The sequence below is a fragment of the Dermacentor andersoni genome, chromosome 1, assembly GCF_023375885.2.
Source record: "Dermacentor andersoni chromosome 1, qqDerAnde1_hic_scaffold, whole genome shotgun sequence".
Classification (NCBI taxonomy): Eukaryota; Metazoa; Arthropoda; class Arachnida; order Ixodida; family Ixodidae; genus Dermacentor; species Dermacentor andersoni.
This window is the reverse complement of record NC_092814.1, coordinates 77742216-77768629: the sequence shown is the minus strand read 5'-3', so window position 1 is coordinate 77768629 and position 26414 is coordinate 77742216. Positions and strand designations below refer to the sequence as shown.

At 43.3% G+C, this 26414-nt stretch overlaps 1 protein-coding gene across 4 annotated transcripts; it reads left to right on the top strand.

Annotated features, from left to right (window-relative positions):
- Positions 1-13: 13 nt before the first annotated feature.
- Positions 14-26059, top strand: CTCF. 4 transcript variants are annotated; one of them, XM_055061625.2, is made up of 11 exons: positions 14-101; positions 4136-4508; positions 4840-5070; positions 5416-5559; positions 5653-6579; positions 9006-9272; positions 13074-13274; positions 15494-15695; positions 20055-20129; positions 24272-24390; positions 24492-26059. In XM_055061625.2, the coding sequence occupies exons 2-11, from the start codon at positions 4218-4220 to the stop codon at positions 24618-24620; spliced, it is 2586 nt and encodes an 861-aa protein (XP_054917600.1). In that variant the 5' UTR covers positions 14-101; positions 4136-4217; the 3' UTR covers positions 24621-26059. The 4 variants fall into 4 exon arrangements, with proteins under 4 accessions (XP_054917600.1, XP_050047195.1, XP_050047194.1 ...); XM_050191238.3 differs by having other exon boundaries at positions 4840-5112; XM_050191237.2 differs by lacking the exon at positions 14-101 and adding an exon at positions 715-822 and having other exon boundaries at positions 4840-5112.
- Positions 26060-26414: the final 355 nt, after the last annotated feature.

The following is a 26414-nucleotide window of genomic DNA, read 5'->3' as shown; positions in this document are numbered from 1 at the left end:
GACGTCAGTCATCACGCGCTCGACAGCGTTTCTTGCAGAGACAAACCGCCATTATGGAAACTGTAACAACGCCCTCCAGTGTTGGACTATGATATTTCCCAGTAAGTTTTCGTGTTTTATTTTTCACGGAATCTGGAAAACGGAGCACTTTTCAGAGCTTTTCGTGAGCGCAAGATAGGCACGATCAATCACAAAAATGAGTTGTAGACGCCACGCGGTCCACCGCCGTAAACCGAGAGGAATATCAGCGGCGAAAGTCTGTGCCTCTGCTAAGCCTAAACGTTGCGACCAATGAAACAGTTCTCGCTGTTCGTGCAGTTGAGACGTAAAGGACAGTTTCCTGGCTCCCTGGATGATCACACGAGCGCGGCGAGCCGTTGAGAAGGTATGGTGGTCATCCAACAGTATCCGTGTTGCGGTGGAGCGTAATAATTAGGTCGAGGTAGGCTGACCGGCGGCCGTCCTGCGCTGTAAGGAGCTCGATCCTTTTTCCCACTGGTGGCGCTCATCGGGCATGCAGATGGCGCTTAGGACATCTTGGTTCCCTAGTTTATCACTAGGGTCTTCATGTCGCGGGCTACTTCTATCCCTGGGCGACGTTTCACGCTGGTTGCTCGTAGTTCTGCTCGCGGCTTAATTTGGAAGCTTTGTATGGCAGCTACGCGCGATGTCGGCCAGGGAGGGAGTCGCCATGAGGCCATGTTTGCTTCAGTTCAAATATGGCTTCCAAGCGGGCATTCTGGCGGCACCAAGGTCGGCCGGCGGCTGTGCCTGCAGCTCGGCCCCGAGGCTACTGCCTTCCCGCTATCTGAATACTTGTGGGTGCGCACCGCATTACTTGATGCCGTGAAAATTTTGCATGGTCTTCGCTGTTTATTCACCTTGTTTGCGTCGCTTGGCCAAGCCCTGTGTTGCCCTGTTCGTGTCGCAAATGTGCTGCTTATGCGTTCAGACGCTGCGCGCGAGGAGAGGAAGAACATAAATTTTCAGGCCCTATGCTCCCACAGCGCCTGCTCCACGTATAGAGGCGGACGTTGTGAAGCGTTCGGCACGAAGCTTCCATGTCCATAACGAGATAATCTGATTGGTGCTGATGTGTAAACTGCCAGACGTCAAGCAGGCACTGGCTGGGCGATTCATACATCTGCAGGGCAAAGCATCTTCGGCTTGCATAAGTGCAAAAACCCGAAGCCGTGTTGGTGTCTCGAGAACGGCAGCTTTCGAATTCTGCGAACATTTATCGTAATAATTTTATCACACTTGTAATACATTAGGTTCGTGATAGTTCACTCAACGGCTGATTTGCTTAGCACACGCTTTCGATAAATGCATTTTAGGCCTTGCGTTGATAATTATTGCGTTGACTGGAAATTCCTCGTCACTCATAACGCAAGTGCACTCCTAGTACTCGTATATTTCGTGGGCGATACAAACACCAGAACAAGTGTTGTAGCTCGGTTGGATAAGTAAAATATTACGTCAGTGTGCTTGTACCTAAGTGAATATGTATTACTTGCGCTTTCTTTTCTGTTGTCGACCACTTCATTCTTAGTGTATTAGGCTGATTCATCTGTGTAGGAAGTGTTATAAAGGGTTAATAGGAGTTTGCTTGTTTCAATATGTGCAGTCGCGAGAAAAAGTTTGCGGACGACGGCATGAGAAAAAATTTGAAATATATTCAAGCGCGATCCGCGGCATGGAATTGGTTTAATACATTGTGTTGGTCAAACAAGCGCACGTAGGCGCGCGCTCTTGAATTCAGCCGAAATGCCCAGGCTGCGGGGGAGGGGGAGGGGGGGAACACGCGGTGCCTTTGGTCCCCAAACTTTCGTTCGTGACTGTACATCCCGTTGCTTAGCATTTCACGTTATTGCTCCAATAATTGTAGCCGCGATGATTCAGTGGCTATGGTGTTGCGCTGCTGAGCACAAGGTCTCGGGTTCGTTTCCCGCGCCTGATGGAGGCGAAATCAAAAACGCTCGTGCACCGTTCTTTGCGTGCACATTTAATAACGCCAGGTAGTCGAAATTAATCCGACGACTCGCAAAAACCACCGTGTGGTAAACCCCACAAATCAATTTTTAAGCGCTGCCAGTTTGCTTTTGAGGAGCTTGTTAACATTTTTGGGCCATTTGCTGGCAAAAGTATGGCGATAGGTATGAGTGCCTCAGTTATTCTTATTTTTATCAATGTGCCACTGAAAGTGCTTGTGCTGAATTTTGTTAAGTTCTTGTTATTAGCTTTTTGATGTGCATGTTTAACAACTTTCACAGTGGAAATGTGTGTTGCTGTGAAAACTGTGAATAAGGGCTGTGTTGCTGCAGACAGTGCTCTTGTTCATAGTGTAAGCACTCCTCTTTTTGTACTGTTGAAGGGAAAAAGTGAACATTTTAATAATTTATGTTGTGTATGGAAACAGCTATAAGAATTCACCATGCTGTAGAAAGATAACTATTTTTTTGCAACTTAAGTTTGTGCCCCAGGATTGAAACAGGCAGTCTGAACATAGCAGGTTTACTACAATGCATCCTGACTGGATGTTCAAGCTGCAACAGAATTGGTTTTTGTCACAGCTTCTGTGACTGTAAGCTGATAGTATGCACCCCATATTTTTACAATGAGCACCAAGGTGACTGTGTAGCCCTTTATATATCATGATAGCAATCCTACTTTACTTGCCGCGGTGGTATAGCAGCTGTGGTGTTGCTCTGCTAAGCACGAGGTTACTGGATCAAAACTCGGCTGCAGCAGCAGCATTTCGATGGAGGCGAAATGCAAGAATGCCCATGGTTCTGTACATTGGGTGCACATTAAAAGTTCCCTGGTGGTCAGAATTAATCCGGAGTCCCCCCACTTTGGCGTGCCTCATAATCAAATTGTGGTTCTGGCACGTAAAACCCCAGAAAGACAAAGCAATCCTTCTTAAAAGACAATACAAGCTTTACTAGCCACATTGTGCATAGCAGCATCAGTAAAAAAATGCACACGACAAATCTCTAATCAAATGTTTCAGCAACATAGCGGCAAGAAGAGATGCTGTAGGGGTTGGCTACAGATTCATTTTAATCACGTGAGATACTTTAATGTGCACCCATTGGAATGCAACTGCCGTGGTCAAGGATTTAACCCTGGATATTGTGCTTGGCAGCAAAATGACCAAGTCATGGTGAGTAATAAAGTTGCTTGGTCAGAATGCACACCCCACATTAGTTCTTTGCACACTGGGTCACTGCAGTGTTAATAGCAAAACTAATAATGAGCCTTTGGGCCTTTTCATTGTGCAACATTAGGCCGATTTCAGAAAGCCATTGCACTGGTCTTTCTAAAGAGATGAAAGAACTGGTACCTCGGTCTCTTGGATGACATAAATAGAAATGAACATAATACGGGCGGCACGCGCCACACTTTTGATCGCGATCAAGATCAAATTTCTCAATCACGATTGGTTTCTTTGTGCAAGCTGCACAAGGGAGCCAATTGCGGTCGAGAATTCTGATCCAGATTGGGCTTAATTGTGATCAAAAATGGTTGTGTGACACCGGTATAAGCAAAGTGCATCAAAGTTGGTAATCATCCCACTGAATTCTTGTGTGGTGCTGTTGTAGTTTTGCCACTGTTTCATTATATAAATTCATATTCATTACGTAAAACACTACAACAGTGTGAGAAATGCTGTTAATGTTGTGTTCCCTCCACATACGAATTCCACATTTCATTATAAAATGTTAGGATGAGAGTCGTTCCTGCTACCACTAGCTTTATCAATTAAGAGCCATCAAGTCACCTCACTTTCACATTTAAATAATGCATTACAAGTTGCACTTACTGTAAGCAGAGTGGCCAGGAATTTGTGGCAAGGTGTCTTCGAATTCAGTCCACTAAACTGTTTGAAAAATGGAGAGCACAACACTCCTTGCTTTTTTCCCCTTTTCTTTTTTTTTTTGGCCACATGCATAGGTCCTGACAGTAAATTCTTTAAATGTGTGTGCAAAATTCTAATATCTGCATCTTTGGTCAGAGCTGGCCGAGAATCATTGCCAAATTTGAACTTGCACTATTGCTGTGTTTTGACAAATGTGTTCAGTGTCAAATGGAATCTCATCCAGACTGCTGTTATTCTTTGTTACATTTCCAGATTTGTAACCTGAGTGTGTTCTTTGTTGCGGGGTGCTGAGTACAAGTAAACAAGGCAACCAGTATCCACAAGTGAATGAACCATGTCGGACCAGACAGACACACCATCTGATGGGACTTCCACTGGTCCTGAACCAGCAAGTGCCGGTGACTCTGAGGCCATCTCTGACATACAGAACTACTTGGCATCCTTCAACAAAGAGATCCAAGGTGACGGGGCTTCTTCAGCAGCTGTGACAGCTGGAGACGCAGTTATCACAAGCGCAGAGACTGACACAGCTGAGACTGAGCCTTCAGTCACAACAGCTGATGGCACCACTACTTTTTATGTGACACAGACTGCTGATGGCTTTCAGTATGCAACATCAAGCCAGGTATGCCTTAGAAACCATCATATCCTGTGTTGAAGCTATGTTTGTTTATTATAGTCTTTCTTGCTGTGGCAAAACTAGCTGTTTTGCATAGACTCTTGAAGTGATGCTTTATCTTCTTGTTTAACATGATTTGTAGGAAGTGAAGTAAAAGGTCTTGCTAAGTTACGGGAACGTTTTTGCTTATAGCTTCAATTATTCGAAACCTGTGAAGCTGCTGAAAGTTTTAGAGGACCACATGGTACCTTGGTTTGGCAGCTACCTGTGCACTCAAATGTAGAAAGCTGTTTTGCGTTGCCTTCTCATTGCTGTCATACTACCTGTACATGTGCAGGCTCAGTTTGATGGCACCACTACCTACTACACTCCTGCCCAAGCCACTTTCTACACCACTGATGCTGAACAGGCCACAGAAGGCACTGCTACAGTAACGGGCACCGGTCAACTGGAGGCCATTCAGGGTTATGCCACCACAGCTGATGGCAAGGCCTTTCCAGCCACAACCACCACTAGTGATGGTCTCCAGCAGATAGTACTAGCTGTTGGCAAGGGCCAAGGAGCAGAGGCACGTGAAATTGCTGTCACCATTCCAGATTCTATAGATCAAGTGAGTGTTCTTATGCAGTCAGTTGAAACTGACTCTGGTAGCTGACAGAAGTTTCAAAATATTTTGTTGGTCTCCCTCCCTCCAGAGACAAGTAGACCTTTTGTCCCTCTATTTTGCAAGCTAATTTCTAAATGACACATTTCATTGATGACAAGCTGTTGTGGCTCATTCCTTAAACTGATTTCACAACATTATGAATGTTTGACATTGTGGGCAACACAGCAGAAATGAATTTTTTCTGCTACACTGTGCTTCAGTGTTTTTACCTGATTGTGACAGCTTCTAAATATGAGTTACATGCAGGTGCGGCATGAAAGCACAGAAGAACTGCTGAAGGCTGTTGAGCAACAAGGGAGGGCTACGGCAGATGGGGTGCAGCCGTCAGACCAGCCCACATTTGTGGCCATGCAGCCTGGTACTGCTCATGATGGAAGTGATGAACAGCAGGTAGGGCTCAAGACTTTAAGTTGACACTTTGGCTTTCATGTGGGCACCCTTAAAGTAACAAATGTTGGTAATTTCTCTTTTTATTTATTGCAGGTGATCCTGAACACTGGTAACTCTTACCAAACTGTTACAATTGTGCCATCAGACACGAACCCAGGAGAGGTCAGCTATGTGCTCATTGTGTCCCAGCCCGACGAGGGCAAAGAGGACTTGGCCAAAGCTGACATGGACATGTCTGTGTATGACTTTCATGAAGGAGGAGATAAGGCTGGGGCTGAAGTAGTGACAGAGGAAACCTCCACACCAGAGCCAGTAGCCAAAATGCGTACCATCAAGATTGCACCCAAGAAGAGCCAGACAGTGACACAGGCACATATGTGCAACTACTGCAATTACACGAGTCCAAAACGGTACTTACTGTCTCGGCACATGAAGAGTCATTCAGAAGAGCGACCTCACAAGTGTTCAGTGTGTGAGCGGGGCTTCAAGACGTTGGCATCGCTGCAAAATCATGTTAATACACATACAGGCACACGCCCACACCAATGTAAAGAATGTGACGCGGCCTTTACTACTTCTGGAGAGTTAGTTCGTCATGTGCGTTACCGACACACCCATGAAAAGCCACATCGCTGTACAGAGTGCGATTATGCCTCAGTAGAGCTAAGCAAGCTAAAACGGCACATGCGCTGTCACACGGGTGAACGGCCATACCAGTGCCCACACTGCACGTATGCCTCGCCTGACACCTACAAGCTCAAGCGGCATCTGCGGATCCATACGGGGGAGAAGCCGTACGAGTGCGATGTGTGCCATGCTCGTTTCACCCAGTCAAACAGCCTAAAAGCCCACAAGCTCATTCACTCTGGTAACAAACCCATCTTCCAGTGTGAGCTGTGCCCAACCACCTGTGGTCGCAAGACAGATCTTAGGATCCACGTTCAAAAGTTGCATACCAGTGACAAACCACTAAAATGCAAGCGGTGTGGCAAATCCTTCCCAGACCGCTACACATACAAGGTATGCCCACACTGTTTGTTGTATTGTTTTTATTACCTATGCCATGTGACAAACATGGAGCAGTTATTGCAGGCCAGTGAAAGAGCACAGCTGTCTTTCCAGACTTACTCCTTGCTTAAAATATAAACCGATTTATTGAAATTGTCAACCCACTATTGGACCATTTCTTGCCAGTGTTCGTAGGTGTTCTTGATGCCCTTAATTGTCAAAAATTCCATATTCAAGGTCTTGAGAAATGCTTACAATTCACAAAGTGCCTAAAAGACTTATATTGTTTTTGGCCAAGCTTAGTGGATTTTGTTTAGGTGCTTTGCCGCAAGTTTGATGCAAGCCAAAAGTAAAGCAAATCCGATCTGGGGTGCCATTTCAGACACCGGTCAAATTCCGTCAGGTTGGCAATTTAAGCCAGTGTGAGAGGCTGTGGCAGCCCTGTGAGCCAATCAGAAGTGACAGAATAGCAAATTTGACAATGCAGCGGAATTCGGGTGTCCAGAATACCACCACTGGTTAGTGACACCTTGTTTGTGATAGTTGGTGTGGGATTGCTCAGCACCCCCTTTTTCATGTAACTTTTTATTTCTTTAAAAACATGCCTGCTGTTGGTTGAAGCCATTGTTTGGCTTTCAACCTGCCAAACGTAATGGTGCTTTCATTCTTGAAGATGCTTTGTCAAGGCTGTAGATTCTTTGAAAGCCCTTAGAAATTTTTTTATGAATGCTGTTATGAACCTTGATTACAGGAATGGAACAAAACTGAAAGAGTGTTAAGTGACCTGTAGCACTTGATAGGTGCAAAAAGAAAATGCACACAGCTCAAGTGAACAACTAGCATCAAGCAGGGACACATGGAAGTGGCAGTAGCTAAATGTTGGTATTTTATGCATTGCATTCTTTGACATCAATTTCAAGTACACATGCGGTGTCACTGGGATCCATTGCAAGTACACACATAGCGTCACTTGGATTGTTACTAGGAACATGACTAAATTCAAAGATAGGGGACAAGAACAAGTTGTAACAGGCTTTTAGCTTTTTTTGCATTTCTTTGTGCTAGCATTCGGGTACAGTTCAGTTGAAGTTGTATCTAGTGTTGTTTACTTTTGGTGAGTAGGTTTGGCACTTTGCTCAAATCTTTGTTTGTTCCACCATGGTGTGCATTGTGTGCGACAAGTTGCCTTATTGCAGTGGTCACCATCATCAGCTTATTTATGTCCACTGCAGGATGAAGGCCTCTCTTAGTGATCAATTATCCCTGTCTTGCTCCAGCCGATTTCATCTTATGTCTTCAAATTTGCTAATTTAGTTACGCCACCTAATTCTCTGCTGCCTTCAACTGCACTTCCCATCCCTTGGCACCCATTCTGTAACTGATAGACCATCGGTTGTCTGCCCTATGCATTCCTTGGCCTGCCCAGCTCCATTTCCCTCTTAATGTCGACTACAGTATTGGCTACCCCCATTTACTCTCTTATCCGCACTGCTGTCTTCCTGTCTCTTAACGTTGCACCTAACATTTTTCATTCCATCGCTCATTGCACGGTTCTTAACTTTTCAAGCTTCATTATTAAACTCCAAATTTCTGCCCCATATGCTAGTACCGGCAGAATGTAATGATTGTAGCGATAACCTGGCTGTCATAATTTGGTGATACCTGCCGTATTGGTAATGCCTGCCAACCCGTATTTATTATGTAAATTTCCTTCTCATGATCAGGGTCCCTTGGGACTAATTAGCCTAAATAAACATACTCTTGTACAGATTTTAGAAGCTGACTGCAAATCATGAATTCTCGTTCTCTTGCCAGGCAATTGAACATTACCTTTGTCTTCCACATATCAATCTTTAAGCCTACTCATACTTTGTCAGCTAAGGTCCTCAATAATTTGTTGCAAGTTACCGCCACCATTCCTGTACAGGATAACATCATCTGCAAACCGTAGGTTGCTGACATATTCGGCATTGATCTTCACTCATAATCCTTCCCAGTTTAATAGCTTGAATACTAAGCATGCCATGAATAGTATAGGAGAGATTGTGTGTCCTTGCTTGACTCCTTTCTTGATCGGTATTTTTCCACTTTTCTTGTGGAGAATCAACGTAGCTGTGGAATCTTCATAGATATTTGCTAAGCTACTCGCATACGCTTCCTGTACTTCTCGACTATGCACTGCCTCCATGACTGCTGGTATCGCCACTGAACCAAATGCCTCTTAGTAACCAATAAAGTCATATAAAGAGGCTGATTTTACTCTGAAGATTTTATTGTTACCTGATTGATGACATGCATGTGATCAATTGCAGAATGCCCCTTCCTGAAACCAGCACATTCGAAATCAAGTGTTACCCTGATTCTATTGGAAATTACCTTAGTGAATGTTTTGTGCAATACTGACAATATTGCGGTGGTATCTTGCCCTTCTTGCCCAGGTACATGTAAAGAGCCATGAAGGAGAGAAATGCTTCAAGTGTGACCTGTGCCCTTATGCATCCATCTCTCAACGTCATCTTGAGTCTCACATGCTGATTCATACGGACCAAAAGCCATTCCGTTGTGATGAATGTGACCAGGCCTTCCGGCAGAAGCAACTGCTGAAGAGGCACAAGAATCTTTACCATGACCCCAATTATGTGCCCCCTATACCCAAGGAGAAGACTCATGAGTGTCCTGAGTGCTCTAAGGCATTCCGGCACAAGGTGAGTAACACTACAAGCGAGTTGTTCGTTTCCAAACTATGTACTAAACTTGCTCAGTTATTTTTTTGGAAGACTCAAGATTTCTGTACATATTTGAAGCAAGATTCTTGTAGTGGAAGGGTAACTCAATATGGCAAAGTAGCTTTAAAAATTCCAGTACTTCTTAACCTATTTTGCCACTTACATTTGCTTTAATATTTGACACCAGAGCATTTCTTTCAATTATTTTCAGTTAAAAGGGACACTAAATGTAGATTGTAAATTTGTGCTGACTGATGGATGAGTGTCTTCTTTTTTTTTTGCATTAAAATGCAGAGTAACTGTAATTACAGCACTGCGTCACCATTGTAATGAAGTACTTCAAGGTGTCAACAGGGGAGTGGAATGATAGTTTCTGTGGAAGCATTTGTCATATGGCCTGAACAAGTTAGTTTTTAAAAGTTGTTTTTGTCTGTCTGTCTATTTTTTTTTTTCCTCCCACACTTTGAAGGCCTAAAGCTTGTGCATTGCAGTGACAGTCCAAGTATGCAATTTCTTGCCTGGAAAAGCTGCTTAAGCTGATATGCTGTTTTCAGGCATACATCCTGTGCAGGAATATATTTTTATAGAGTACAGTTTGATAGAAGTATTTTGGCCTGTCGTGGGCTGTAGCAGAGGATGCAGAAAAGACACCTTTGCAGATGTATGCCAATCTGAGCATCAAAGACAGCAAAGGTGTATGAGGGAGTTCTGACATCCTTCCTTAAGGTCTATTTTGCCACTGCCTGAAATCTATCCACAACTTTGCAAATGCTTCAGTATATACTGTGTTATTCTTTCTATACCAGAGCCTTTTCACACACTTTATTATAGACCCTTTGCGCAGAGTACTTTGCTCTAAGTAACGAGATGGCCCTTTCGGCGGTGTACTGCATGTTGCCTCAAGTAAAAGTGCACGAGTGCGAAACCATGACCGCTTCGGCCCTGCTACCATGCGACAGCTGTCGGAAATATGACTGGGTAATCGCATACGCACTGTGCTCCATTCACGCTGCAAAATGTGAAATGGTAGAGGGAAGATGTGTGCAGTAGATGGCTATAAAATTAGTGACTGGCATATTAAGGAATGGAATGAATCCATGTGGTCAAGGCCACTGATCGCTGCTACACCTGGACTCTCTATGTTGCCAACCCTTGGTGATGCACGGCTTTCCTTGAGGACCAAAATTCACTCATGCGTCGGCCTTCTATCACTAACTTTAAAAGACAGGACTTCCAACCCTGGAACATCGGCAAGAACGAGCACCGTTCGTTACAGGGTGACAAAGGGGGTAGCACCGCTTCCTGGCATAGCAAGTTTCTCGTATGTTATTTAGACAAATCTACCCCCATTTACACTCAAATGTAGCCTATTCTTGAGTCGATGTACTGAAGCATGGGTGATGGACTGAGCAGACCCACAAGCAATTAGGCAGGAAATAAACAATCAGATAGTGACTGCACCTAGGAATGTTACAGAGTCAGAAAAATGACAAACCACTGCCTTGGAGTGTTGGCAAATAAAGAATGAAGAGCAAAAGACACTGATCCTGATTTAATTCAGAAGCGGAAAGTTTGGACAGTAAATAAATAAGTAAAAAAAACACGCAGCACGGTGCCCTCATATTTATCTTGAAGGTTTTGAGAGAGGGAGAGAACCGACCTGCAAGAGACGGCCGCAGATGGAAAGAGCAAAGCTGCATGGCAGCGATCGTCGCCAACGTGTTCCCGTGCACTAGCACTCTCCCCATCCACGATAGCGCGGAGTTCGAATTATCGGTGGCGGTGAGGATTTCGTATGTGGATTAGCGAGAAGCGTTACATATTGCTTTCAATACATTGTTGGACGGACCGAGGCAGCTGCTTCGAATTATCCGAAATTTCGAATTAACGAGCCTTTACTGTACTATACTGCGATCCCAGAGAGGTCATAGCAGGGGTGGTACATAACTGTTTCAAATAATAAGGTACAAAATACAAAACACATGAAAAAATAACTGGTACATAAATATTAATGAATGACATAATTGGTTTAGCAGCAAAGAGACAAAACCATAAGTAACACTAAATTATACAATAAACAATAAAATGCACAAGAAAGTGCTGTGTTCCTCAAATGATAATGAATCTTGGGTCACATCATCATTAGAAGGTTATGCCATTCAACAGTGATTCCAGGAAGAAAAAAAAAACTGTTATTTCGGGGAACTAAAGGTTTTACTGTAAAAGAATGCCGTTATCTTGTAGCATGAATCCTTCCTTGTGTCCTTCAGAGCAAGTAATAATTGGTGATGTATTAATGTTATTACAGTAGACTCTCTTTAAACGGAACCTCAAGGGACTAGGGAAATTGGTTCCGTTTATCAGAGTTCTATTTACTGAGAGACAAAGCTGACTAGTACAATTCAATGAATACAAAACCAACTAACCATGAGGGTAGTGTTCCATTTAAGAGGCAGTTCTGTTTAAGCGATTTCCGTTTATAGAGATTCCACTATATAGCCTTTTACTAACTGGTTGAAGAACGGCTGACAAATTGGAATTCTGTTAGTAACTGAAGGTAGTCCGCTTCTTTTAATGAGTTCAGTAACTGATGTATGCCCGTAACTGACGACCCCGACACTGTAGTTACAGGGTCGACACCTATCTTATAAAGCAAAAAAAAAAAAAAAGCTGGATGCAAATCTTTTTGTCAGTACTCACTTAATACTTCCATAGTCTGCTATATCCAATGCATGTTCCTGTATGCTGTGCCGGTTCAGCTCAGTCTAGCAACCGTCCCTCACTATACGTCTTCCCCGCTTCTGGGAAATCCAGTTACCTTGCCTTGCCTACACCTGAGGGTCATTGCCCCCTGCTCTTTCTTGGAAGTGAGGTGGCTGCCCAACTGAGGCACCACCACAGCCACTTGGCAAACCTGCTTTTACTTTGGAATGAAGTCAGTCGACTCTTCATTCTCAATCTCTCAAAATGTGTGTTACTTGCCTCCACTGAACCAAGCTTCCAACATCAGTACTGACCACGGTGTCACACAAAAGCTCTTGTGGAACTCCCGCAACACAGCTTCATTGTGAATGCAATAACTGGCAACTGAAAGTTTGAGCCTCAATATGGCTAAACATTGTGGTGAATGTGCAACCCAGACACACTTAAGTTATAACAGAAAAATGCAACAGCTGTATAACAACAGGGTACTCTTATGGTATTGAAGGTATAGTCAGGAAAAATAGAACATTAACAAAGCGATGTTCAGGCATATTATGTGCCTTGGAAAAGCTGTGCCGTACATTGTCCATAGAAACGCACAATAGGCATAGGTGGGCATACCACTGATTGTTGCTGGGATAGGTGGTTCATACTTCTTACGATGGAAAAGATGCAAAATCATGTGAAAAAACAATTGGGCAGGAAAGAAATGAAGAGATGCTCTTTCCTGTTCGGTCATTTCTTCACATGGTTTCACGTCTTTGATGTGCATATGCTTCTGTTGGATCCCAGCTTGCATACCTCAGTTACCTCAAATATCTTCTGTTGCTGCTATACTTAACCACTGAAAAACTTGTTACGTGTAATATAGGATGACAACCACAATTGTTGGCATATTGGCACGGCAGGTAGAGGTCAAAATGTCACCCTTGTCACCTGGAATAGCATGCTAGGCATATAACCAAACAAACATCTCCAGCCTCCATTAAAGAATCTTAGGCCAAGAGCACAATGCAGGAATGAGACATTGCTGCAAATCCTGTTTGTGTTGGTGAAATTACTTGGCGGTTTCTGCAGGGTAATCTGATCCGGCACTTAGCAATCCACGACCCAGAAGCAACGGCAGCTGAACGGGCAGAAGCTATGCGCATTGGTGAGCCCAAGGGTCCAGGAGAAGAGCCAGATGGTGAGGAGGATGACTACATGATGGAGGATGATGAGGATGACGACATGGATGATATGGGCATGGAGGATGGCATGGTCAATGAAGGCCAGCAGGTAGGCCCACCACCTGTTCTTGACTCTATCATACTACTCATTTCATGCAGTTGGGAATGAACTTTCTTCCACGAGTGTGCAAATATGCCAAGTTTCGAATAAAAATTGAATAGTTCTTTCTGTTCAAATTGTATTCAATTAACTCTTTCGTTACCACACCTATAGAAATTGATCACTTTGATCGACAGTTTTTCGATGCGTTGTTAAACATTTCCTTTGGAATTCTATTAGCAACATCATGCATCATCTTAAATGACGACTGAACTTTAACTATTTCTCAGATTATACTATTTTTAGCAGATTGTGCAGTCGGGGAAAAACGTAACTTTGACTGGAGGTCTCGTCAAAACTAGCCTCTAGTGCTCCTAGAACTTCTAGAATTTGGCAACATAATATTTAAATGAAAGCAGCAGAGAAGAGACAGAAGCTTCTCTCTGGTTGTCTATTTTCTGATCTGACGTATATAGGCTATTTTAAGAATGGTAGACGGTGATGAGTGCATGTTATTTTTTATATTGTGTTCGACTAATATCAAGTGCAACTTTATTTTCGCCACTGTGGGTTGCTTTTATCAGGCACTGCTTAGACAGTGTTGTACAAATTATTACTAGCGATTCTTTTCGTCATGTGGGGTTTTCACTCAAACAAGAGCACGCAGTCAATGTCAGATTGACCTTCGACCGAAGCTTGACTAGCTGTCTAATCTCTTAAATTTTGAACAATGCCTCTGCAAGTATATTTATTCATTACTGTATAGTATTGTGCAACACTCCACAGTACTGTATAGGAACTGAACAAAGCATGTGGAGGCTCCAGCGCCAGTTTAACGCACGCTAGACCACCTTGCTTGCACAGAACAGTTGATTGAACGCAATCTATAGTACAAAAATAGCAAAATATTACTTCCGTTCGTGTTGCTTGAGGTGTTTCTTTGAAGTTTCACATAAGAATTCTCAAAAATTTTCTGTGCAATCGTTACTGCTATACAACCATTCACAACACCAATGTGTTTAATTTTATATATCGCAGTATTTGTTGTGACTGCCAAGTCCCGAAATGGTAAAATATAAAAACGCCAAAAGTGAGCACATCTCTACTGGTAACAAGAATTAAAGGAGTTGCTATTTCAAATTTTTGAATAGTATTTGTATCGGCTCAAGTTGAATGGATAACAGTGGTGACTGTTCTGAATGAGTCTGCTGCAGAAGTCTGTGCAAAGGCACCAGTTCCGAAGTGAACGCATGGAGCAGGTACCTGCAGCTCACTACTAGCAGAGTGCTATGTTGGTCGAGTTGGTGCATAACTACCATATTTATTCGAACATAGGTCAACATTTCTTTTTTAATGTTACCTAAAATGAACTATCAACCTGTATTCATGACCAAAGAATGTCTGCCTATATTTGCGAATAAAGCTAGCAAAAGTACCAAGCTAAAAGATGCACGCGAGGCTGATGTGCATCTCTCATGGAAAAAAGCGCGCGGCGGCAGTTGGGGTGACAGGCGATTGTGCAGTGGCTTGCATTTCACTTTTTTTTTTTCAAGGATTTCGCATTCCATTACCTTTCGTCATGGACATCCAGCAGCCAGACCATCATTATAACTGATAATGCGGCATGGGGACATTGTAGTAAGCAGGTTATTTCCCCATAGAAAACATGCAAAAGTTGACAGTGCAACAGCTTTTCATTTTTATAATGGATATATTGTTAAAACTGGTATCGTTATTTATAAGTGGATTTGACGTGTGTACAGCATGCTAGACGGCATCTGCAGGGGGTAATATTCTCACATTACTGCATAGCAATCTTACGCTCAAGCTTTCAGAACAAAACAGGGGAGTGCCATGTGAAATGCAGCTTTACATTTAGGCATCTCCACATCCTATATGAGCTTGCTGTTTAATATTGGCAAGTTTGGAAATTTTGCAAGCTCAAGCTATGGGGCTAAATGAAACAGTGGGATGTGTCCGTATTGCGTTGAAGCTCACTTGGGTAGCATGCTTTCTGTTACGTTTTATTGTGCGCCTGCATTTCATAAGGTGGAAAGACACCATGTGGAGTAGGACAAAAATGACAAAGTAAGGAGGTTTGGGGCATGGCGAGACATCTTTACATGTGTGCTTAGTTTTCTGTTGCTTTAGCCAACTGCTATTTGACAATGAAGACTTCTTAATAATGTTTCATGTGATGTTGATTTCCGGCACTGCTCCTTTTACAGGTTGTTGTATTTGAGGTGATACAGATTCCTGCAGCAGATGGTGTAACTATGGAGCAGCATGCAATACGAGCAGTCCCCGAGGATGCGCTGCGCATGACCAGTAATGGTGGTGTCCTCACTGGTGCTGATGGCCAAGAGCTTACCATCATTCAGCAAGTTCCTCAGGATCAAACTGTAGTCACCGAGGTGGTAAACAAAGCTGGTAAGCTTCTTGCCAACTTTTTTTTTAGGTCATGTTGCAGATAACACCCTGAGATCACCATTGAGATCAGGCAGGTGTGGCAAAAGTGGTTCCCTGCAGCAGCAACCCCCCCCCCCTCCCTTTCCTCCTCCAGCTTAATTTTCTCAATTTAGAGTTCGTTTTGCAATACAGTACATATGCAGTTGTTTAGTTATAGAGTAGAATCATGGTTAATGAAATTAATACTTAAACATCAGCATAGTTTTAGGAAAGGACTATCATGTGAAATGCAACTATTAGAATTGACTACGGATATCTTCCTAAACATGGATACAGTTGCTCATTGCCGTCTCATAGCCAGACTTTCATGCTTAAACATTGATTCCCTAACAGTATCTTGGATAAGAAATTTCTTGTCATTCCCTGAGCAATTCACCGTCGTCTATAACTTTACTTCCAGTATCAGTGATGTAACATCTGGTGTACCACAAGGAAGCATACTCGAACCATTACTTTTTCTGATCTATATTAACGACCTGCCATCCGAAATAACGTCATCCATTCGCTTGTTCGCAGACGATTGTGTGATCTATTGTCAAATCTGCTCACCTTCCGATTGTGTCGCTCTCCAACGAGATCTCGATTGTATTACTAACTGGTGCTCTTCTTGGCAAATGACCCTAAACACTGATAAATGCAAACTACTAATAACATTCACCTGCAAAAATACATTTTCTGCTTTCGATTACTCATTGGGTATGAACCTCGTCACACGCACCAACTCGTACAAGTACCTTGGCATTCTCCTTGCACCTAACCTGTCATGGTCTGCGCACATCGAAAAAATAACTGCTAAAGCCTCACGTATGCTCGGTTATCTTAAACGTAACCTGCGCTATGCTCCTGCCCTCACCAGACAAATCACCTATCAGACATTCGTAAGGCCACAACTGGAATTCCCAGCCCCTATCTGGTCACCTCATAAAGCTTATCTAATCGCGACTCTGAGTCAGTCCAAAACCTTGCCGCCCGCTTGATTGTTAGAGATTATCACAGCAACTCTAGCGTGACTAGCATTAAGTCATCTTTAGCCCTCTCATCTTTTGAATCGCGAAGAACCATAGCATTGCTTTGTCTGTTTCACAAAATAGTCCATAGCACGCGCCTGTCCACCCTGCTGCTCACTCGTACATCTCGGCGTCTGCATAATCATCTGTTTCCAGTGTATCTGTGGCCGAACCAACGCTTTCAATTCTTCCGCATTACCACGTGCCATTCAGCATTGGAATAACCTACCAAACGACATAGTTGACATTCGTGACCCTGTATCCTTTAAAGCATGCTTATGCATATTATTTACATAATTCATCACGTCTAAACCTTACTGCATACCTAAGTAAATGCTTTTAGCAAAGTTATATATATTTTCTTCTTTTGTGTGTTTTGTTTGTTAGTTTGTTTTGTATTGCGTTAACATTGTTAGAGACTTGTTCTTTCATCTTCACCAACTACCATTTGTCTAATTTCTTGGTACTCCTTTTTTGCTACTTCACACAGTCGTTTTGTTTCATTTATCATGTTACTTATATTGTTAGATATTTGTTCTTTCATGTTTACTCGACAACAATGTATAATTTTTTTGTACTCCTTTCTTTTTGCTAATTCCCTGTATCCTCCCCTCACGCAATACTCCTTTGGGAGCCTTGAGGTAACTGAATAAATAAATAAACAGCCTTATGGCTGGTTGGTTTTTCAATAAGACAATGCAAAAAAAAAATTCATTAAACTGAACTGAAAAGGTTACCAAAAATGAAGCTGAGCAGCCAATCTCGGCGGCATCGCGACAGGCATCACTGTTTATGCCTTTCCTTTTCAGGTTTTGTTGCCAGTTTTCTACTTTATTGCTAAGGCGGCTTTTGCTGGCTTTTGTTGGTGCCAAGGTTATAGACACCTTTCCCTGGTTAATGTGGCTCTATTGGCATTGTGGTTCCTTTGTGTTGGCAATGTTGGTGAGCTGCAAGTTTGATTAGCATTTCTGATGGTGGCACAGATACGCCCACACAATGCGCTCATGCTGGAAAGGAAGAAACTTGTCGATTACTGAGAGTAGATGCATCACTAAAACGGCTATTTTCGTTACTAAATGACTCTCTTTGTAATTATGTTTTGTGCTGCTAATTCTAGTCAGTGGCTGCAAGCAAGTATAAGCTTTGTAAGAAGAAGCTTTCTAATCAGATCTGCTACACCTATCATCTGCTGTTGGCAATAAAGTATCTGCCCTTTTCAAAATAGCTTCTTGTGTGCCCTTGAGCTCAGTCTCTCTCTAAATGAAATTCCTGTACAGAACATATTTCCTTGGAACCTTCAGGTTCTGTTTAATGAGAACCTACTGTACTAATATAAATCGTAGTGCCCTTATGTTTGTTTGAAGTGCCTAGATGGGTGGCCTCTAGATCAGCATAAATTTTCGTGGTTATGTGCATAAATGACAGTTTCAATAATTTTTAGTTAGTGAATATGGGCAGCTGATGCATTCAAGCAGTTTGGAACCCACCCTCAGCATTATCTAGCTGAATGGTGAAATTTTTTACAAACAGGCTCTTGTAAGAACTGATTCTGAGTGAGAAAAATTTATAATAGCAGTCAAAGAAGTCACCCGGGACCATGTTGCTTTTTAAAGTGCAGCTTTTGGCGGCTGTTACGGCATGGAGCGTCGGCGTCGTTCCTCGGCATAACCGAACGAATGAGCACAACAAAAGGTGAAAGCAAGCGCAGAGCGCAGCATGAAATGAAAGAAGAGCGCACAAGCAGGAAAGTGGAGCAGGAGGGTGCAGTGAAAGCATGAGGCAGAAGGCAGAGGAGCGGAGGGGAAACGGCCTGCGCGTGCGCCGAGTTGCTGGCAGTCATGGCATCCACTGCCGCGTAGGTGATCTCATCTGCGCTTCTGAGGGGGCGCCAGGGTGGTGTGAGGTGGGAAGGGCTACGCTTGTCTGCGGCATCAGCTGCTGAGGCCAGTCCGCGGTACCAGCGTGTGTGACAGGGATCACTGCTCCTGCAAGGGGCGATGGCTTGTGGCTACGAGTAAGGCTCAATATGACGCTCCCTTCTGTGTTCTCACCACTGGTGGCACGAAATGAAAGCGTAAGAAAAGCGTAGTGCCGTGCAAGGCGAGCGTTGATGGCTGCGATATAGCGGCAGAGTAGCGCTCGTCATCTGTATAGAAACAAAGTGCACTACTCACAGCGTTCTCTTCCTAATGTAAACCGTGTACCTATAAATCATAATATACAAAATATTGACGCATGAAATGAAAACACGTACAGAGCTGCACTCAAATTTCGCATTAGGGAGTATCATAATCGTCGATGAATTTTTTAACGGTTTTCACATGGGGGAGACCTCGACTTGAAGGGGAGCTTCGCACTGCTACCTTGCTCACACAGGCTGTGCAAGGATTGAAGGATGTCAATGTTAACCGATGGTTTCAGCAGCTTATACTCTTCACACCAGCATACCCATGCCTGTGTGAGCGAGATGAAATGTGGAGTCGCTTCATTACTGAGCTTTGACATGTCAGCAGGTGTTTGTGCCACTGAAAAACAATCACTGTAAAGTGAACAAGACCCTCAAGCACCTGTAAGCATGGTGTAAATAGGTTGCTAGACTAGTGAGCAAAATTCCCGTTATCTTTTCCACCAAGAGGGGATGTTTTGTACCAGTGCAGCAAAACGTCGCCCATCTCCCGGTGATGTCTACGTCGGCCCCTTGGCCCTGATAAGGCACGACATTGTCGTCACATGATCCACACTCCCACTGCTAAGTGAGGAATTCCTTCCCCCTCGTGAATACTGCTTTAAACATGTGGAGGAACAAATGCTGGTCACTGAGAACCACAAATGCATGCTTTACAACTTAGAGGCTTAGGTCGTTTCATGGTTTAGGTACGGTTGATCACTTAATAGATTGACTAGCCTACATTAGTTTTGGTTTCAAGGCGGTGCCAGTGACCATGCTGCTGACGTATAAAAAATATCATTGCCCCTTCTGCTCGACTCTTTGGCCGAATTAGCATGCGTAGTCCAAATTATTGAATGGCACGCTGTAAGGTGTCCAAAATTTATGCTGACCTTATAAGTATAGATTAAGTCAATAGGGCCAGTTGTGGGTCCTTAAAGCTGTCCGAATAATCAGTTGGTGACTGTACTTTTGCAATCTAGGAGGGCCTTCCATTCATTGTCTTTGATTGTAAAAGCTTATGTGTTGTCCTCTGTTCTGTATTTTGACATATAACACATTAAATTGTGATCTTTTATGGGCTATTTTTATGCAAGGATTATAACTGAAATAATTTACCCCCCCCCCCCCTCCCCTCTTTTTTAGCACTTGTACCAATGAAACGGCCACGTGGACGGCCAAGGAAATATGCCACTATGGAGGCAGCTGCAAGCAATCAAGGTAATTTTACATGACCACCTTCAAAGTACTCATAGTACATAATGGTTGCCTTTATATTCCTTGCTATTTGCTTACTGAGCGAGTTGTCTGGAGATATACGAACTGTGCGGTTAGAACATTCTTTGTGTTATGGTTGTTGAAATTTGTTTAATTGAAATTTTCATCCTCTGAATTGACGAAGGGTGAACATTAGAGAGGATGAGTGCTATTGCATAGTCTATAGTTGTAGTTCCACATTTGTAGCTGCTATTTGTGGTAGCTACAAGTTGGAGCCTGTTTGCCTACCTTTCTTGCAAAAGAAACGATGCCATAGTAAATGTTACCTGAAATGCACTAAGGGAGGGTAATTGTCTAGGTAATAAAAAAAAAATTGTAGCTTGCACACAACTATGTAGCAAAAGTCAGGCAGTGCCCTTTTGAATATTCCTGCATTCTGCTGCAGTTCTCCCTATGTTACATCAGTTTCTGACATTCCTCTATGCATACATATGTTTGTACAGTAATCTACAGAGGTATGCCATCTTGGAATTACCGTAAAAACCGGACTATAGGTCGGACCGGAATATAGGTCGATCCCCCAACTAACGAATTCTAAAAATGAAAAAAATCTTTTTCAATGGCAAAAGTACCGAAAGACACCCTTACCTTGAAACAAATGCGACTCATGCACAATAGTGACAGTATTTATTTAAATGCTGTTCGCATGTGCACCCGGCCAATTTTTAACAGTATCGCGCGACCATCGACCCGCGTGCTTGTTAGCACCTTATTAATGGCGCTGAGCGCGAAACAAACGAGATACGCGCATGTGTACACGTGCGCTTAGTTTCGCTATTTCGCCGCTCTGTGCCATGATGATAAGGTGCTGACAGACACGCGGGTCGATGGTCGCGCGATACTGTGAAAAATTGGCTGGGTGTACAGTACACAGAAGGGCACGAAGTGCACAAGCGCTACTCCGAATCAGAGCAACGCCTTTGATCAGAGTCGTCCGAACCAGAGGCGAATGACTAGTGCTTCTCGCTGCCCAGTCCAGAGGCGTGCGCGATCTCTGCCGCTTTCAAACGTATGCATTCGGCAGTCAAAGGCAGCGATCTTACACGCAGCTCTCGGACGAACTCCGCAACCTTGTCTTCCAGTTCTGCGGTCCGCCCACGGAATGACGTTTTCTGTTGGTTTGCTGCTTCTGCCTCCGCCAGTACCGAATGCTCTTTTCAGATACTCCAAATTCATGCTGTGCCACGAGGTTGCAGTGGGCTTCCGCGCACTCAATCGCCTTTTTCTTGAAGGCGACGGTGAATTGCCGTCTGCTTCCGCTCATTTTTAAACAAAATGTGAAAAAGCAGCCTCTAACCAATATAACTTTGTGACAATGTAAACGCAAATTGGCGGTGCCACAATGTCGCCACGCCGCGCTACTGCTGATGGCGATGGCGGCTCTTTACTTCATCCGCCCATTGTTGCAAGACTTCCGTAGTTTTTCCACCAATGTTCGGTATATAAGACGAGGGTCGACTTTTCGCAATGGTTTTTTGAAAAAAAGTTCGACTTATATTCCGGTTTTTATGGTACTGGCGTAGTGCAAGCAAGGCTGGGGCACGGGAAGAGAAAATGAACACAATCTCTGTTTGTTTGTGTGTACTGCAGGTTTCTGCACCAATAATAACGGCACCTACCTCTCCTCTTCAAGCAGATAATGTCAGTAGCAAGGGTTGACATGTTTGCCACATCAAGGCGCAGCTATGTGTGACGCCACGGGTTACATTAGCAATACACTGACCAATCCAGAGTGGCAGCAGTGGCTTGATTGAGAGGGTACTAGATTGGTGCTCAAAGCTATGCAACAGCAAAAATGGTGCTTGTAGTAACAGCAAAAATGGCCCTTTGCCGTACAACCAGTTCATTCAGGCACATTATGTTGCAATTTTGATTAGATGGTTTACAAGTTGCAACTGCAAAGCAGTCTGTCAGGGCAATACCTAAAGTTACCTGCTACTCACAATGGCAGAATGCTTTATCAGCTTATAAAAGACAGCACAAATATAGGAATGTGTTTATATTTCATTTTTTAAATTATATGTACATTGTACAGGTGCTGTGGATCAAATGTTAAAGGGCCCCTCACCATGTTTGGGCATTGCAAGCAGACAAGCATGGTGTATAGATCACACGCTGACAACCGTGTCTGCAAAGTATCAAACTACTCCACTGCGTGAAAACAGCTCAAATTCCTAACGAAGGCCTGTGTGCCCTTCCTCTTGAGGGAGGTCTGGTTATTGCAAAAAAATCAAGGTCACACGCACAAACACCTCTGTAAGACGTACCTGCAACATCACCATTTACGGCACTTTGGTAAATTGTCCTATGAAGAATGCGCAGTACGCCGTGTTGCAGAAAACAGAGGGAAGAAAAAATTGTGCAGACCTCATGCTCTGTGGGAATCGATGTTATGCGAAGCAATTTGCAGGCTATGCACCATTGTTAGAGGTTCCGCAAAGCATAACCAGGTTGATCAATGTTTGTGTACGGCAAGTACAGTGAACTAGAATTGACTTGAGTGGTTGTGTGTGACGACAGCAACAAGGCTGCGGCACTGGTAACGACGATTGCATAATTTCTATGAACACTTGAGTTGATGCAAACAAGCGGCATGAAGGTGTAAGATGGGTAAGAAATGCAGGAAACTAAATGCTGAGTGATCGCACTGCGTGGTATCACTTAGAGGACACGAACAGATGACTTGACGGTGATACTGTAGCACAACCTAAAGCCTGTGTCCTTTCATAGCCATTCGGACGATGGCGTGGTGTAGCTGCACGCCATGATCGAGCTGTGATGCTGCTGCCATGGTGGAATTCCATGCAGCGTTGTACTCTGACACTATGTGCACCAGGAAAGAGTATGCCTCAGTGTTTGGCTAAGTGGCCTGGTAACGACGAGAAGGGCTGTGAAAGTCCAGTACGAGCTTTGGGAGGAACGAGGAGGCAGTGCGTTGCTCTCCCTTGGGAAACTTGCTTTTCAATTGCTGTTTGAACAAACAGATGCAACCACCACCCCGCCGAGATGCCGGGATGTTCTTGTGCGTGCCACCTGGCTCAAGCGCAGATGGTATGCAAGAGTCTGTTTACGAAGCTGGAATGACGATGCAACGATCATCACAGCATCACAAACACAACCATATAATCATTGGCATAAGTTCTTGTTCTGGTAATGTCATGACATTCATGGAAATCATCTCATGGCCTGACATGCGGACTATGGCATTTAAGATGTACATGGCATGACACACACACCCAAAATATATCCAGTCAGAGAAATGCATGTCATGCCATTAAATCCATTATAGTGATCTCATTCGTTACAGTTTCATTTTCTAATGTGTTATATGTTAAGATATCCATGACATGCATGTCTTCAGCATGGCAAAGCACTGTAGCTGTGACAACATATGGTCTAAGAAACTTGATTTCAGATGCCACGAATTACTGCAACAATCTTGTGACGTCTGTGGCTAGTCTCATCTGTTGCAATCTGAGATGAGACTCCAACAGTTGCAAAGCAATGGGAACTGCTGTGTCATTTGGTAGAAATCATGCAGCTTGAAATGGCCTATATCACTCCTGATTCTTTGTGAATACGCTGCTACACAAAGGATTACTCAACAAATTTAATGTTTGCAGAGATGTGCTGTATTGATTATATTTGTGAGTGTGTTGCATAACTGATTTAGGTGGTCTTTAAAAATAATGTTGGTTTAAATATCTTTGCTTGGCTAAAGTGTTTGTTAGACATTGAAATTGCTGTTAGATATACATAAATGTTTCAGCCAAGCACTGCGCATGTCGTGTTCATATTATTTACAGTTACTGCAGCCACTTTCTGATAGAAGATCAGGGCAGACTGCAAAAATGCTTTTGAACCGAGGCATTTTTGGGTGCGCATGAAAAAAACCTGATACACCGAAGATTAATCCTGAGCCCCTATTTAGGTGTCTCTCATAGTCAAGCTGTGGGGCTATGGGGCTCGCATTTAACTATGAACTTGGCGGAAGCTTAAAACATTAGAAACTTTATTGAATTCCTGCATTTTGTTGATTTTTCACTACTACTATTGAAGGCTTCATTTCTTTGTTTTGTGTGCAGGTGAGGAGGTGCTGGGCATGGGCAAGGGGGAACTGGATGCACCACAGAGAGAGGCTGAGATGGCACGCAGGCGGCTTGAACAGAAGCAGAAAGACATGGAGGAGTGCTTCGGTTTCAATGTATGGGCTCGCACCTTTTTTTGCCAACATTTTTCATTAGATTTTAGATTACCTGCCATGGAGCTTATTTTGCATATTTCTTCTGTTATTGATGTTGCCAGGATGAAGAAGACGAAACAATACTGGCAATGCCAGCTGCACCTGGGGTGAATGGACCGAGTGAAGAGAAAGTTCAAGATGGCACAACCACCACCTACATATTGATGCAGGAAAATGGTGACGCTGTTTAGATAAGGTTTCTGCCATATTTCACTGCAATGTCTCATCGCTCCTGCCAGCAGGGTTTCCATTGGACCCTCTTTTTTTCTCATGTGTTTTTGTTTGGTTGTTCCATGGACACTTGACCCTCATATCTTTATTTGTATTTTTGTTGTTTTTGTTTGGTTGTTTTACGATCCTGTGTTTTCTCCTACTGTGCTCTTGTTTGGTTGTTCCATGGACATAGCATCAGTGAACCATTGTTTCTTTCCATCTGCACTCCTATCTGCCTTGTGCTGCCAGCTGTCTATGAAACATTGTTGACTCTACCATGAATGGTGTCAGGAGCTTTCAGTCATCTGTATGATAAATACTGAGTTTGTGTCTCACATGAACAGCTTTGAATGTGAATGGTCATTGTATGAGCGTATATCTGTTGTACAGTTGCCATAGGTCAGCACCTACTCGTGCTTCCTTTTTTTTTTGCATCTAGAAAGAGTGCATCACTACTTTCGTCTGTGCATTTTCAGTGAATGAGAGGTTTCTTTATGAATCTTTTTTCATTACGTGGTAATGGAGAAAGGTGTTCTGGTTCCCCAAGGCTTTCAAAGCGTGATATGTTCATGTTTTGGCCCCCCGCCTCATGGTCTAAGTCAGTCTCTGTGTGGTTTTGGCTCGAAAGTGTACCTGGCATCTCTGTTTTGAAAAGTCTTGTGGGTTCTTTTGTTTTTTATGTACACAATGTCCTTCATCACAGAAATTATCATAATCATTATTTGTTGACTTTTCTTCTCATTATCATAGAGCACCAGCTGTGTGACACAGTAGTGTGACAAATGTGATTTAACATCAGTGTAATTGTTTTGTAAATATATGCATCACTTTTCAGCACATGCAGTGCATTTTTTGGCACACCATCTCCATACATGCAATGGCGTCAGATTGTTACTGGGGTGTGCATTGGTATTTTCAACAAATTGCATGCAACATGGCTGGGCGTATACATACAGCTAGTTATGAAATTTTTGCTGTTGCTGCATGCCATTGTTTTCCACAGAGTTGTGTGAAAATTTACATTTGAGGACTGTGAAGCCCCTGTCATACACAAGCATATGATCTGTACCCTGGGGGTGACCTGTACTGGACTCGTTCAATATTTGATGCAGTTGTCGGCAAATTTGCATGGAGAATAGCATTTTGAAGACCATGTCACATACAGGTCACTCTCTCTGCCCTGGATGAGTCATGAACTGAATGAAGCTTGTGTGGCGTTTTTGGGTGCAGTTGTGTGCGAATTCACAGAAGCTCTGTCAGAAGCCAATTGATCTGTGCCCTGGACAAGTTATGTCTTGGAGTCCATTTGATGGATTGTATACCATTCAACTTATTACAATGAAACTCTGTTTTGAGTGCTAAGTGCTATTTTACTAGTTGGAAGTAGAGTTCTAATAAAATTATGCATGCCAGTGAATTGTGTTCACTGTCGGTGTAGTATATTTCTAGTGCAAACACTAATAGATGTGCATTTTATGCAGGATGGTAAAGTAACCAAGTCATAGAATTCGGAAAGGAACAAGAACGACATTCAGTCAGTTATAAGAGCAAAGCTTATTTTTCAGACTTGGTAAGAAGAGTAGCTGCAGGGAGCACTTAGGATGCCATCAAAAAAAAATTAACTGCATCGGACACAATGACGACATATGTAGAGTTTTAACCAAGTTCCTTTTCTACTGGCTTGTTTCTCACTGCGGTGGCATCTGCAGGAATTTGACATCAGCACACAGATAAATTTGGACTCTATTCTATGCACACAGGGATTGTCTTGG